The sequence below is a fragment of the Poecilia formosa genome, unplaced genomic scaffold, assembly GCF_000485575.1.
Source record: "Poecilia formosa unplaced genomic scaffold, Poecilia_formosa-5.1.2 Scaffold100, whole genome shotgun sequence".
NCBI classification, from domain to species: domain Eukaryota; kingdom Metazoa; phylum Chordata; class Actinopteri; order Cyprinodontiformes; family Poeciliidae; genus Poecilia; species Poecilia formosa.
Window position 1 is genome coordinate 296,071 of NW_006800039.1, and position 12,357 is coordinate 308,427.

At 39.4% G+C, this 12,357-nt stretch overlaps 2 protein-coding genes across 5 annotated transcripts in view; both read right to left on the reverse strand.

Annotated features, from left to right (window-relative positions):
* Positions 1–516: 516 nt before the first annotated feature.
* On the reverse strand, positions 517–9,167 carry klhl8 (kelch-like family member 8). Of its 3 annotated transcripts, XM_016674756.1 has the most exons (13): positions 9,062–9,111; positions 8,368–8,415; positions 7,949–7,984; positions 4,629–4,848; positions 4,472–4,533; positions 3,799–3,964; positions 3,372–3,692; positions 2,538–2,724; positions 1,984–2,127; positions 1,678–1,789; positions 1,424–1,592; positions 1,177–1,336; positions 517–755 (listed from the first exon to the last, which is right to left on the reverse strand). In XM_016674756.1, the coding sequence occupies exons 4-13, from the start codon at positions 4,824–4,826 to the stop codon at positions 550–552; spliced, it is 1,725 nt and encodes a 574-aa protein (XP_016530242.1). In that variant the 5' UTR covers positions 4,827–4,848; positions 7,949–7,984; positions 8,368–8,415; positions 9,062–9,111; the 3' UTR covers positions 517–549. The 3 variants fall into 3 exon arrangements, with proteins under 3 accessions (XP_016530242.1, XP_016530241.1, XP_007558947.1); XM_016674755.1 differs by lacking the exon at positions 8,368–8,415 and having other exon boundaries at positions 9,062–9,118; XM_007558885.2 differs by lacking the exons at positions 7,949–7,984; positions 8,368–8,415 and having other exon boundaries at positions 9,062–9,167.
* Positions 9,168–9,872: 705 nt separating this feature from the next.
* The window catches only part of sdad1 (SDA1 domain containing 1), a 5,936-nt gene continuing 3,451 nt past the window's right edge, over positions 9,873–12,357 (reverse strand). The window contains exons 15-22 of one of the 2 annotated variants that reach the window (XM_016674754.1): positions 12,048–12,145; positions 11,871–11,947; positions 11,531–11,658; positions 11,323–11,416; positions 11,051–11,238; positions 10,485–10,569; positions 10,213–10,374; positions 9,873–10,090 (exon numbers count right to left, since the gene is read on the reverse strand). In XM_016674754.1, coding sequence (XP_016530240.1) covers positions 10,043–10,090; positions 10,213–10,374; positions 10,485–10,569; positions 11,051–11,238; positions 11,323–11,416; positions 11,531–11,658; positions 11,871–11,947; positions 12,048–12,145 — 880 coding nt within the window. In that variant the 3' untranslated portion in view covers positions 9,873–10,042. The remainder of the gene's footprint in view (positions 10,091–10,212; positions 10,375–10,484; positions 10,570–11,050; positions 11,239–11,322; positions 11,417–11,530; positions 11,659–11,870; positions 11,948–12,047; positions 12,146–12,357) is intronic. The other variant, XM_007558886.2, reaches the window with a different exon arrangement.

Genomic DNA, 12,357 nt, shown 5'->3' on the forward strand with positions numbered 1-12,357 from the left:
AAAAAGAATAAAACTCAGAAAACACTTAAGGACAATATGATTCTTAAAAGAATTTTTACAAAAAAAAAATCACTTTATTTACTCAGTAAAATTTCAAAAGGATAATGTCCTGCCCTGTTTTAATGTAAACAGATCATAACTTGACATACTTCGGATTTCACTTGCTTTGCAAACAATTGTCTTCCTGAACCCATCTGTTACATCACATGCTGTGCTTTGAGAGAAGCTGAAACATTTTTTTGACCATCTAAGCAAAGGGCTAAGTTTGTGAAGCACATTGAAATATGTAGCAAGCTAAATTATTAAAAAGCCACCTGATCAGAGAGGAAACACGCCTAAGCCACGCAGTCAACCAAACCGCTCCAAACATTCTGCTTATTGGAGACTTCAGCTGTTAGTGTCGAATCAGACATGTTTTTCACAAATCTTCATCTTACACAAACTTTTTTTTGGGGAAAAATAAAAAATAAAAAAAAATCAGCCATTAAAGAAAAACAGATACTGCAGCATCCAGAACGTCTCTCTGGATGCTGCAGCGATGTTCTCTCCTCACCTGTTCATCCTCGGCTCAAAAGCCTCCACCGTGTTCAGGTAAATGTTCCCGTTGTGCCCCCCGACTGCAAACACTCGGCCCATCACGGTGGCGACCCCGACTCCACCGCGCGGGGTGGTGAGCTCTGCCACGTACTCCCAGCGGTGCATCCGGGGGTCAAAGCGCTCCACGGAGCTCAGGGGGGAGTTGTCGTCAAAGCCACCTTAGAAACGTCACCGGAAAAGGTACATTTATTAAAAGACGGTTGCCCTCATGTAAAACGAGTGTGTATATAACAGTTATGTGCGAAACTGATGTACGAATCTGAGCAAAATAACATTGTAATTAACTTTGCAATCTAACACCATAAATGCTGAAGAAACTCAACTTCAACCTCTGCAATAAAAACACCCCGCCTGTGAATAAGTGACCAAAACAGCTTTACAAAACATGAACTTTTGTCTCAATTCAAGCCTTTGTGTATAAAGCTGAAGGGTGTGAACCCAAAGCATGTGATGAGTGTGCATCAAAACGGGGGAACTTTCTGTACATCTCAGCTGCATTTCTCAAGACTTGCCGTTTACAGCTGCAAGCGACGTTACATAACCCCGACAAGAATCGAAGAGACGCCGTGCTTCTCTCACCGACAACGTAGAGGCAGCCGTTGAGTTTGCTGACGCCATTCCCGGCGCGCCGCTGGCCCATCTCGCACACCTCCGTCCACTTGTTGAGGTGGGGATTGAACCGCTCCACACTGGAAAGTGACGCCACGCCATCATTTCCTCCCACTGCGTACACATAGTTCTACAGAAAATAAACAACGTGCTGAGAATCAAATCATCTAACAAACAGAAAAAATGATTGATTTTTTTTTCTCCCTCGTGCTTTTACCCCCAAAGCCACAGAGCCAACTCCTCCTCTGGGCGTGTTCATCGGAGCCACGGCGCTCCAGCTGTCGTTTTCGATGTCGTAACGTTCTACGTCGTTGAAGCAGGAGTTGTCATCGAGACCTCCGATGGCGTATATGGGACCGCCGAGAGCTGCCAGTGCTATTCCCCTCCTGAAAAAAAAAGAGGGAGCGTTTAAGTTAAACAAATGGAAATGAATGAAACGGCGCTCTGGGATGCGTCAGGTTGTGTGTGTACCTTTTGGTATTCATGGAGGCTTTCATCATCCACTTGTTGGTGAGCGGATCAAACATCTCCATATTCCCCAGATGTTCGTTGCCATCATGGCCGCCGACGGCATACACTTTACCTGTGGTAGGAAAGAAACACCCAACATGCAGGAGGAACTTCACAACAAACAGGCAAGAAAGTAACATCAATGGGAGTTCTTCCAATTTGTGACAAATACTTTATCAATACCGAGTTCCGTATTGTATGAGCTACATAATGTTTATCATGTTTTGCTTTATTTTCTGAAACATTGGAACAAGAATCTCTTCTCACCTCCGACAGATATCACACCCACGTGACGGCGTCTGCTGTTCATTTCAGGGCCAAAGAACCAGCTGTTTTTAGTAATGGAGTAGCATTCGATGCTGCGAAATGGGTCTCCAGAACCTCCCCGTCCCCCGACGCAGAACAGAACCCCTAGACAAGGAGACGAATGTCAACAAACAGAAATAACCGATAGTTTTGAGCTTGAAGACGAACACAAAATTTTCGAGTCACATTACGATTATAACCTTTGATGAGCTTTTCAAAATCTACAAAACTCTGATATTCTTAAATAAAATTCAGTCCAACAAATTACCTTCAGAAGCCACCTAAATAATAAGTGACGTTTGAAGGCAATTACAAGCCACACTTTTCAGATTTTATATGCAAAAAAAAAAAATTTCAAACTGAGAAGAACATTTAATTCATCAAACTTTTAAAGGCGCTATAGGTATGGCCTTGAATTTGTTGCACAGGCATAAAGAAACCCGGTTTGTTTCTCGTGTATAGCTGCGTCTTTTTAGCCCGGCAGAAATTACTGAGTGTTGCCGTGACAGCGGTACCTGCGGTGTGCCTCCGTGGGACGGTACGGGCAGAATACTCGAAGTCCGGAACCACCTTGTTGCTCAGGTGGAGGTGGTAGTTCCTGGCCTCATCCATGAGGTCACGGCAGTCCAGGTTCCCCTTGATCATCTCTTCTTTTGCCACGGTTCCCGTCAGAAACTCCACGGGCAGCAGCGGGAGCCGCACCTGGACAGAGCAGTGGATCCAACGACTGAGTCAAGAAATGAAACTACACGTAGAGCTGATACAGATTTTCAAGGTGAATTGTCCTCGACTTCTTGAGAGGCAAGCTTTGAGATGCTAGTTCTTTTCCTTCCAGTTTAAAATCTAAAGTACTAGAAATCTATCTAAATTTGTGGTAAATATTTCTATAAAGGCTAGATTTTATATATCATTATTATTATTATTAAATAAATACAGTAGGTAGGAGATGTGTAAAATAATTTATTAGCACAGGATGAGGAGGAAGGCAATTTAATGGAATGACGCACAGAATGAACAAAAGTGAACTGGACTAGAAAACAAGAAAAAAGGCCAGAAAGAAAAGTGTTGAGACACAAGGACAGAAGGAAACACGATAAGGGAAAGAACGGATAAGAAAGAAAGGACACTAGTAAGCCAAAAAAAAAAAATTTAAAGATGACTGAATAGAATGAAGAACAGACAACTTCTAGACATGCGAAATAAAGTCTAAAATCATTTAATTCATTCCTTTTCCATACAAATTGAGAAAATTAAACTAAATTCTTTACTGTCCTGCCTTTATTAGTAACTGTAGTCAAGATAAACATTTTTCGTCATAAAAACACCACTAAAATCTTCCGTCCTCTAACCTGAGACATGATCTGGTCCAGCCAGGCTTCATGGTGCTGTGGGTTCGCTTTCAGCCACTTCACAGCTGCGTTGTACACTTGTGTCTCTGAGTGGATGTTGAGGTCACAAGAGGACAAGAGCGTGCGCAGGTGTTGGGGCGACACGCATGTGAAATCCTCACACTCCACCACCTCGGTGAAGTGCTCGCAGGCGTAGCGGTCAGCCATGTCCATCAGGTCCACTCGGTTGTGGCTCTCTGCGAAGGTTCGCACTGCCAGGCAGTTGGTGGGGTGGAAGTGGGCCTTCATGTACTCACAGCAAGCTCTGGCAACCAACTCAACCTGACAGAGACGAGCAGAGAAGGGCATTCACGCGTTGTGGCATGAAATTCAAAATCATACATTCGGTTAAACCAAAGAGCTTACTGAGAGGGAGTTCTCCGCTTACCTGTAGGATGCAGGCGGCATAAAGCAGCGGCTGAACGTTGTCGACGGTCAAAGTCAGTTTGGAGGAGTAGGCGAAGTGCACCAGGTCCTGGATGGCATCTCCATCAAAGTCTTTAATCTCTATAAGCTCCTGTTTGGCTTCAGACATGTCTGATAGGAACATTGCCCTGAGGAGAGAAACAAAGCCCTAAAACTTTGATATGCGAGATGTGGAAAAAAACCCAAAAAAAACAAAAAGCAACTAATCTGTGACCAAAATGGTTCATTTTGTGGTGTAATTTTATTACCTAAAATTAAAAAAAGAAACTCCACTCAACAACAACAAAAAAAAAGTTGCAACTGCTATTTCGCACGTTGTTCATAAGTAGCCAGCTAGTATTGCTTATTTACCGTCATAATACCACAAGGTGGAACAGTGACTCAACAGGTTGAAAATACAGAGATAAAACAACAGCAGCAACTGATTTCAGGTGCCATGTTCAACCAAAAACATCAAAACGACCCATAAATTTGTACTCATTAAAAACTACCACTTATTGTGGCACACGTGGTATCGTCATAACGGACCAGGCTCGTTGTTTCCACGTGAAAACTGAAATGCTGACAGATGTTTCAAACAAATAGAAAAGCAGCCAAAGGATATCTTGTGTATGTAAGACAAAAACTAAACCTACCGAAAGTAGGGGATAACACAAGCTAGAACTAACTTGTGACACGGTATCAACCTACTGCCAACCTATAAAAAGGAGAAAACACAGAATACATGACACAGAAAACATGGCGCACTTCACTTAATGCTGGCGAGAAAACAGAGGACATGTCCATGTCTACCTTCAGCGTGACGTCACACAGCTCGCCGACTTCGTAGAAATGCCTGAGAGAGTTATGGAAATCCTTCCAGGCTTCGTGAGCCTCAAACACAAATGATCCGTCCGCCTCACATTCTGACTTTGGCGCCTTGTTTCCTGGACGTTTCTCCTTGGACTTCTGCTGTTTGGCATGCTCTGGCACCACATCCCCCGGTGCCATGGTGGGCTACAGGAAATGACACCTGCGAAGGTGAAGAGAGACAAACATCATAAACCGCTCGAATAAAGAGATCCTGGCATGAGAAAGCAGGCGAGTGGGAAACTTCAACTGGACGGACCTTAGAGTCTGCGTTTAAAGAGGACTGTTATGATCAAAGCTGCCCAGAGATTTATAAAGAAATAAGAAAAAAAAAATAAAATAAGAAAAAACTCACACCATTACAACAGGGATGTCCAATTCTCAAGAAATTACCCTGCTTCCTTTCTCCAACACATCTGAAATCTCTCTTCCACAGAGGCCTGGTAACAAGCCAGTAATGCATCTAAAAGTTGGAGCATAGTAGATCTTGAGGACCAGACTGGGACATCTCTACTTAGCATCAATGTTACCACAGCCCTTTTTTCTCCAACACTGACCATCTAGCAACCTTCTGCTGCATTTCCCCACAAATACAGAAGAGGTCAGGTTGAGGAATTCCCATAATAATGAGAACCAACTAAATATTTCAGCTTGGCAGCTGAAGGATATGGATAGGAGTAATATTTGTCACCTCACAATCTGAATAAAGTGAGCGCTATATTTTGAACAGGCTTTCTTTGCTGATACAAGTATTAAATTTCATTGCAGTCATCAAAACATCCTAAATGTGACTAAAGTTTTTATAACTGCACCTTGAAGAGGTCAATAACATATTGTAAACTTATGTGCAACTGAAACTGGGTTATAGTGTGATGCCCTGTGGTAAAGGCAAAGCAACAAAAAAAAAAGTGATTACAGTAGTTGTTTGTTTTGCAACAAAAGATTACGTAAAAATCTTACCTGCTGATAAATCCGATGAAAACACTATTTAGCCTTTAGCCAAAACCATTTAAGACTTGTTCGTCATTGAGAGTCAGAGAATAAAACACAATGTGGAAACTTCACCCACACCTCATGGCAGCTGTACTGTATCTTTTAAGCTTTAGACGCCTGACTCTGAATAGGCTCAGTGTACCACCCCTCATCACTAGTCCTCTCAGCTATGAGAGCAGAAAACATCAAGACCCATCAAACAAACTGAGGATCAAAAGACTTCCATCAACTCTGTTTCACTTTGTAGTTCCTCGACATGTTGAGGCATTAAGTTACATCTGCATCTACTTTTCAGCCTCACAGGTAACCAAAAGACTCCTGCTGTGCGAACAAAAATAATAATTCATGTTGTACATATGCTCAAATTTATTCAAAAATTCAACATCCACTTTTAAAATCTGCCTAATTATGTATAAAACACCAAGAGGAGACTTGGAAATGCAAAATGGAGGAAAGGATGGAGAGACAGGAATGGAATGATGAAGAGTTTACATTAAGAGATGGAAAGACACACTGGCAGATGTTTGGATGAATATAGCACTCCTATTCCATCTACAATTTTAAATCCACAAAAGGGCTTATTTTCTAAAAATGTAATATTTATCCTGGATGATGAAAAATATTTGGATAAAGAATCCAAATATTTTTCCATTCCATGTTTTCTTTTTACATGTCAATCCAGACTTATGGAAATGCTAAAATTGATTTTCATACTTTTTCCAGCTACAAGTATTTCTGTTTTTGACAAGGATGAGTCATATTTTTCACATCTTTTCAATAACTTGTGACACAAATAACATTCATAAAATGGATAAAATTTTACCCATTTTAAAACAAACATATCTGTTTACAGACTGTGTGCTCTACACTTTCCTCTAAATAGTATGCTAGAAGTATCAGATGTCCTACATTGGACATATTCTTTCTTTCAAGTTTATTTGATAGGGACAGACACACATTGACATAGACAAACTGAATAAAACAGTAGTCCCATGTTTGCATCATGGTGCAACAGCAACAGCTAATTCGCAGCACTTGTCCCTAGATGGGCTTTTAAAAAGTAACTCTAAAAATTGAAATGATAATCAGTTAAAATAGCACAACATAATATATACAAACAGCGAAATGTAAAACATCAAAAATGGGTACAGGTCTGTTTTTGACATAACCAGAGTTTTGTTTGATTTTTGAACGTTCTAAAACTGGTTACAGACTTTAAATAAACAGGAAGTGAGTTCCAAGTTGTAGATCCTCTCACAGACAGAGCACTTTGAGCAAAGGTGGTTCTTCGAAAGGGAACCTTACAATTTCCATCCAAAGCTGCTCTGGTAGATCTCCTGTTGCCCTGCAGTCTCTGTATACAATCGTTTAATAGTGTTGGTGCAAGTCCATTTAAACACTTAAAAATCAATTTTAAAACATTATAATTTAGAAAATTTGTAAAATCCAAAATGCCAAATTTAACCAAAATGTGACAGTGGTGGAATCTAATCGGCTTTTGATATAAAACCTTTAAGGCCCGATTATACAGACTTGCTAGTGGTTTGAGTATAGTTTGATTAGTCTGAGACCAGACAGTAGGTAGGTAAAATGTGAGAGGATGAGTGAATTTAAAAATATCTCTGCACAGTGAAGTGTCAAACAATGTCTAATAATTTTAAAATAATTTATATTCGATCTAACAGTTTTGCAGATTTTATCAACATGGCTCCTAAAATTTAACTGAGCATCCAGAATTATTCCTAAATATTTCTCTTGTGATACTTGTTCAATAGGGTCCCCATTGATCTGAATATTCAAGGACTGTAATGATGTTTTCTTAATTGAAAAACAAATACACTTTGTTTTCGTTGTATTGAGAGTTAAGCAAGAATCCTTTAGCCATGTTGATAATATCTGCAGACTGTTCTGAATGTATAAACAACGGTGTCATCAGCATACATTTGCAGATTGACTTCAGGACAAATTTCAGGAAGACTATTAACATATAAACTGAAAAGGACCGGACCTAAGATGGTTCCTTCTGGAATCCCTGTTACAATTTTACAGAAGACAGATTTGCTCTTATTAATGACAACACATTGTTCACGATCTTCCAAATATGATTTAAACCAAGACAATGACCGTTCTGAGAAATTAAATGATGAAAGCCTTGAGATCAGTAAATTGTGATTCACCGGATCAAAAGCCTTTTTCAAATCAAGAAAAACTGCACCAGTAATTTGTCCCTTGTCAAGTGATTGCTTAACCTTTTCAAGCAACAAACTTACAGCGGTCTCTGTAGAATGTTGACGTCTGAAACCAAACTGAAGCGGATGCAGAAGATCATTACTTTCTAAATGCAGTATTAGTTGTTCCAAAATAATTTTCTCCAGCACTTTTGACATGACCGGAACCAGACTTATTGGCCTGTAGTTGCTGATTTCATGTCGACTTTCTGATTTAAAAATCGGTTTCACCAAAGATTTTTTCCATGCATCGGGAAATTGCCCTGTTCTAATGGAAATGTTAACTATATGAGTTAAAGGTTCTACTAAAATGTTACTATATTTCTTTAAAAACATAGCGTCTAAATTATACATATCCTTTGCGTGAGAGTTACTTAAACTATCAATGGCATTTTGAACATCAGAGTAATGAATTTCCTTAATCTCAAAGAAATCAGAACAGTTTTTGGTCGGTTTTGTACCGTGTGTTTCCATTGGAGCTGGCAGAAACTTTGATGCCAAGTCCTTAACTGAAGAAAGGAAATAATCATTAAACATTGTCGCTAGCTTAGCAGGATCAGTTATAGTTTTTCCTTCTATTGCAAGTTCATATTTATGTTTAGTGTGTGCATTGGGATTCAGCAAACTGTTTAGTTTCATTTATTCAATGCTGTGATAAATGTTAAGAATCAATATGATTAAAAAGATCCTTAGCATATCTGACCCCGACTGTCATTCAAGACTCATGGGGGGAAAAAATACATCATATATTATACAAAGGTACTGCAGCTATATAAAGGGTTTGTTAAGACAGGGCACGAAAGCTAAAATTAAATCACAGCTTAAACTGCACGTCACAGATTGTCATGTATGGTTATAAACTAGTTTCCACGTAGTTTACAGCCCTATTTCTAGACCATTAGCTTTCGTAATTCTTCGTCAACTGATCAAATTAATCGCTTCGACGATCATTAACGTGATAAATTAAGCTAGCTAGGCTAACGGTATGTTGACACTTAGCTTGTTTGCTAACAGCAACGGCATGACAGCTAGCTTGGCAGGGAACGGCGAGGATTTAACCATGGACTTATCAAAAAACTCATAGAACAATGATAGAAATTACAGTAAATTGTTCTAAAAAAGTTAAGTTATATCTAACATATATAAATTAGATACCTCATATCGCAGAACGATTTAAAATGCCGGCTTCTTTGAGTGGAACGTTTGGCACGGCTGTTATGACCGCAAGTGCTTCATGGGTATTGTAGTTCAGAAAATGACATCTGTAGCAGACTAGACATTTACCCAGACTCAGATTTATGAAGGCTACTGTATTTTCTCAGATTTCCCTGTCCTCCCCCGATTTCACAAAAAGGCTTAACAAGACAATTAGTATAGTAAAAATAATCATTTGAAATTTTATTGAAGGCATTTTATTTTAACTCATTGAATTTTATTGGACCATGAATATCTCCAAATCCCAAAGTAATTTGTCATTGTTAAGTTTCTCTCTGAAATATAAAACAAAATTGGTATCACTGAGAAATCAGTGGATAAAACAATGCTAAATTCAACTTTGAACCAGAGTACCAGTTATATTCTGTCAGTAGTTCATCCTGACATTTAAATAACTCAGTCTGCCTAACAGGACTTCCTGTACAGAGCACTAAGACCCAAAGTTAAAATGTAATTACATACATAGTTGACTTGTGCAATAAAGTCTCATAAAATTACACATTAACATTTTTGCACCTTGGCATAAGTCTTTACAGTATATCTGAGTTGTGTCTGCAAATTCCTGCAAGCAATTGTAAAAATGAGGAAACCTGAAACGAGGTCACGAAACTAACCTGACTTACACTCGCATGAAAAGGAGGAAACTGAAGGAAGCAACAATCATTACTGTTTCTGTACATGTAACATCTTTGCAAAAACTTTTTCTTTATAATTACAATTTGGGATGTTCAAAAAATTAAGTCACAAAACATCAACAGCAATTTGGTTATTTATTTCAAAAGAGTGTAAGATAATGTACATTTGCACACAAATACATGAAAATAGAAAGTTAACATGCCATTTAACGGATATTATTTGACCCAGTCGAAGGTACATTTCTGTGATGGCCGTCGGAGCCAGCATGAGCGCCTCCTGCTTGTCCTACTTGTACTGCTTCTTCTTCTTCAGGAGGGCGGCCTGAAGCGCGAGCTGGATGAAAAAAAAAAAATAATAATAATTGCAATTCCAAAAGTCAAAATATTTCTCTCCTTCCAGCCAAAACAGGTGATTTAGCCATAGTGAAATAAAAAATTATATATATTTTGAGCTACCTGTTTCTCTCTGAAGGAGCGTTTGCCTTTTGTTCTGACGTTCTGACTGTGTCTCATCATCATGAAGTTCTTCTTCCTCCTCTTTTCCTTGTTGCTGGTGCTGGCATGCGGGTTCAGCTTGGTCCGCTTCTTCATAAATTCCTTTCGATCCGTTCGTCCGGCCTAGACAGCAAACGTACCTTTAGTGGTCATCGATAACTGCTTATTGAATCCGGAGTAATCCAGTTACTCCGGATTCGGTGTAAAATTTGAAAGCAGGCGTAAGACGTTACCATGGCTGTTGCAAGTCGGGTTTCTTTGTCTGATTTTGGTTTTTTGTGCAGTTTCTCGATGTGTCTCAGCGTCAGCAGCTCCCCTCTGAAATGTTGACGAAAAAGAGAAAAAAAAAATATTTCAATATTTTTGCTCTGTTGTTTTCTGAGCTGCAAAAAGAAACAAAAAAACAAAAAAAAACAAAGCTAGGTTAGTAAATCCACATGTTAACAGCAAACAGATGATAAACTCTAAAATAATATTTTTTTCTTCAATACGTAAAATCAAGATCATTTTATAGATTATTATAAAACCCTGCTTTACAGTAATGGTTTTCTCACAGTGTGAATATAAAATCCTAATATATATATAAAAAAAAAAAAAACAAAACGGATCAAGACTCAAAGTAAGAAGGTTAGACAGAACTCTGTTGAATGCTGTTTTTTTCTTTGTATATTATTGAGATTCTTGAACAGAACTAGGTTAAAATCTGTTATCAGAAGGTCAAAAAACAAAAACGATTTTAAGTCAGATACAAAATTTTAAAAGGCAGAACTTAAATATTGTTCTGCTTTGTGTTACTCACTTATCCTCTTCATTGTCACTGTCTGCCATTTTCCTCTTCTGACCCTTCCCTGGAGCAGCGTTGACCTCCTTTGCCATTTGGGCCAGGCGGATTTTCTTGAAGTCGTCCTGAGTGAGGAGCCAGCTGCCGCTGACCGCCGCTGCCTTCACTTTTCTCTCTTCAGCCGGAATACTCTGGAGTTTCTCAGCCTTGGAGAAATGTCGGAAGTGCTTAAAATGAATTCAAATCGCCAGGTTTCTGCAGCCTGACTGGTTGTGTGTCCCACTTCTCACCACTTCTCCTGCGTCTTCATCAGATGAGTGGTGAACGTCAACCCACTCTCCGTCCTCGTCGTCGTCACTGATGCTAGCGCTCTCCCAACCATCTGATGAATTGTAGGGAACAACATCGCCGGTAAAATCAAAAATCTCTCAAGCGTGTGCAGGACAACACTGGATGCCATTTCTATATTAACCACTAGTTCCTGAGTGCAACAGCAGCTGACCTTCCTCTTCCTCTTTGTTTTCCTCCTCCACCTCCAGGACCTCAGCTCCGGGAATGTAGTCTTTAGCCTCAAGCTCTCCATAGTCTTTTATTTTGGCCTCTGTGGAGGCTTCTGTTGGCCTCCCCTACACAACAGATTTGATTTTGTTATAGATACTCAACTTATTTTTAGGGCTAAGAGCTGAAAAAGCAGCAATGGAACAAGTTTTCCAACTTATTTTTTTTTTTAGCATGCATTATAAATTCAATGTGATGTTGTGTTGTCCCTCTTGTTCCTTACTGAGTACACTGTATTGGGCTAATGAGCGTCAGGGTTTGACACACTTAATGAGCTCACCCTGTCCTTTTTGTGCAGCAACTGTGGATTGAGATTTCTGAACAGTTGAATCAATCCTCTGGCAGACATCATTACATCTGAAAATGCAGCATAAGACAGTGTGAATAGAATAGGAAATTGTATTAAAAAAAACAAAACAAAACAATTTCATAAATAAATAGAAGAAAATCTGCTCACTCTTGTCCTTGTGGGTCTTGTACTGAGCCAAGTCCTGCAGCAGATCCTCATTGATGGCGAGAGGGCAGCGGCCTGCCACCTCTCTGATGGCGTTGATGCTAAAAAGTGCAAATATGATCCATCTCTCAAATGTGTCAATAAGCTTGGTGCATTACTGTGTGCATCCTTAAATTAAAACTATGGCAAAGCATATCAGAGATGACTGACATCGCTAAGACCTCATTGGTTGCTTCTAGACAGCACTGGGAGAACTGGGAGAAGGCAGAGGACTTAATCTTTTCACAGATTATCTGTCTCATATGTAAAAAAA

Bases quoted from the DNA above. Each gene is read 5' to 3' on its own strand.
- klhl8 (XM_007558885.2), bottom strand. From the start codon at position 4,826: ATGGCACCGGGGGATGTGGTGCCAGAGCATGCCAAACAGCAGAAGTCC. The intron at 2,725-3,371 runs GTTAGAGGACGG...TGCTCTGTCCAG, and splicing joins TGGACCAGATCATGTCTCAG to GTGCGGCTCCCGCTGCTGCC. The intron at 1,593-1,677 runs GTACACACACAA...TTTTTTTTTCAG, and splicing joins GCCTCCATGAATACCAAAAG to GAGGGGAATAGCACTGGCAG.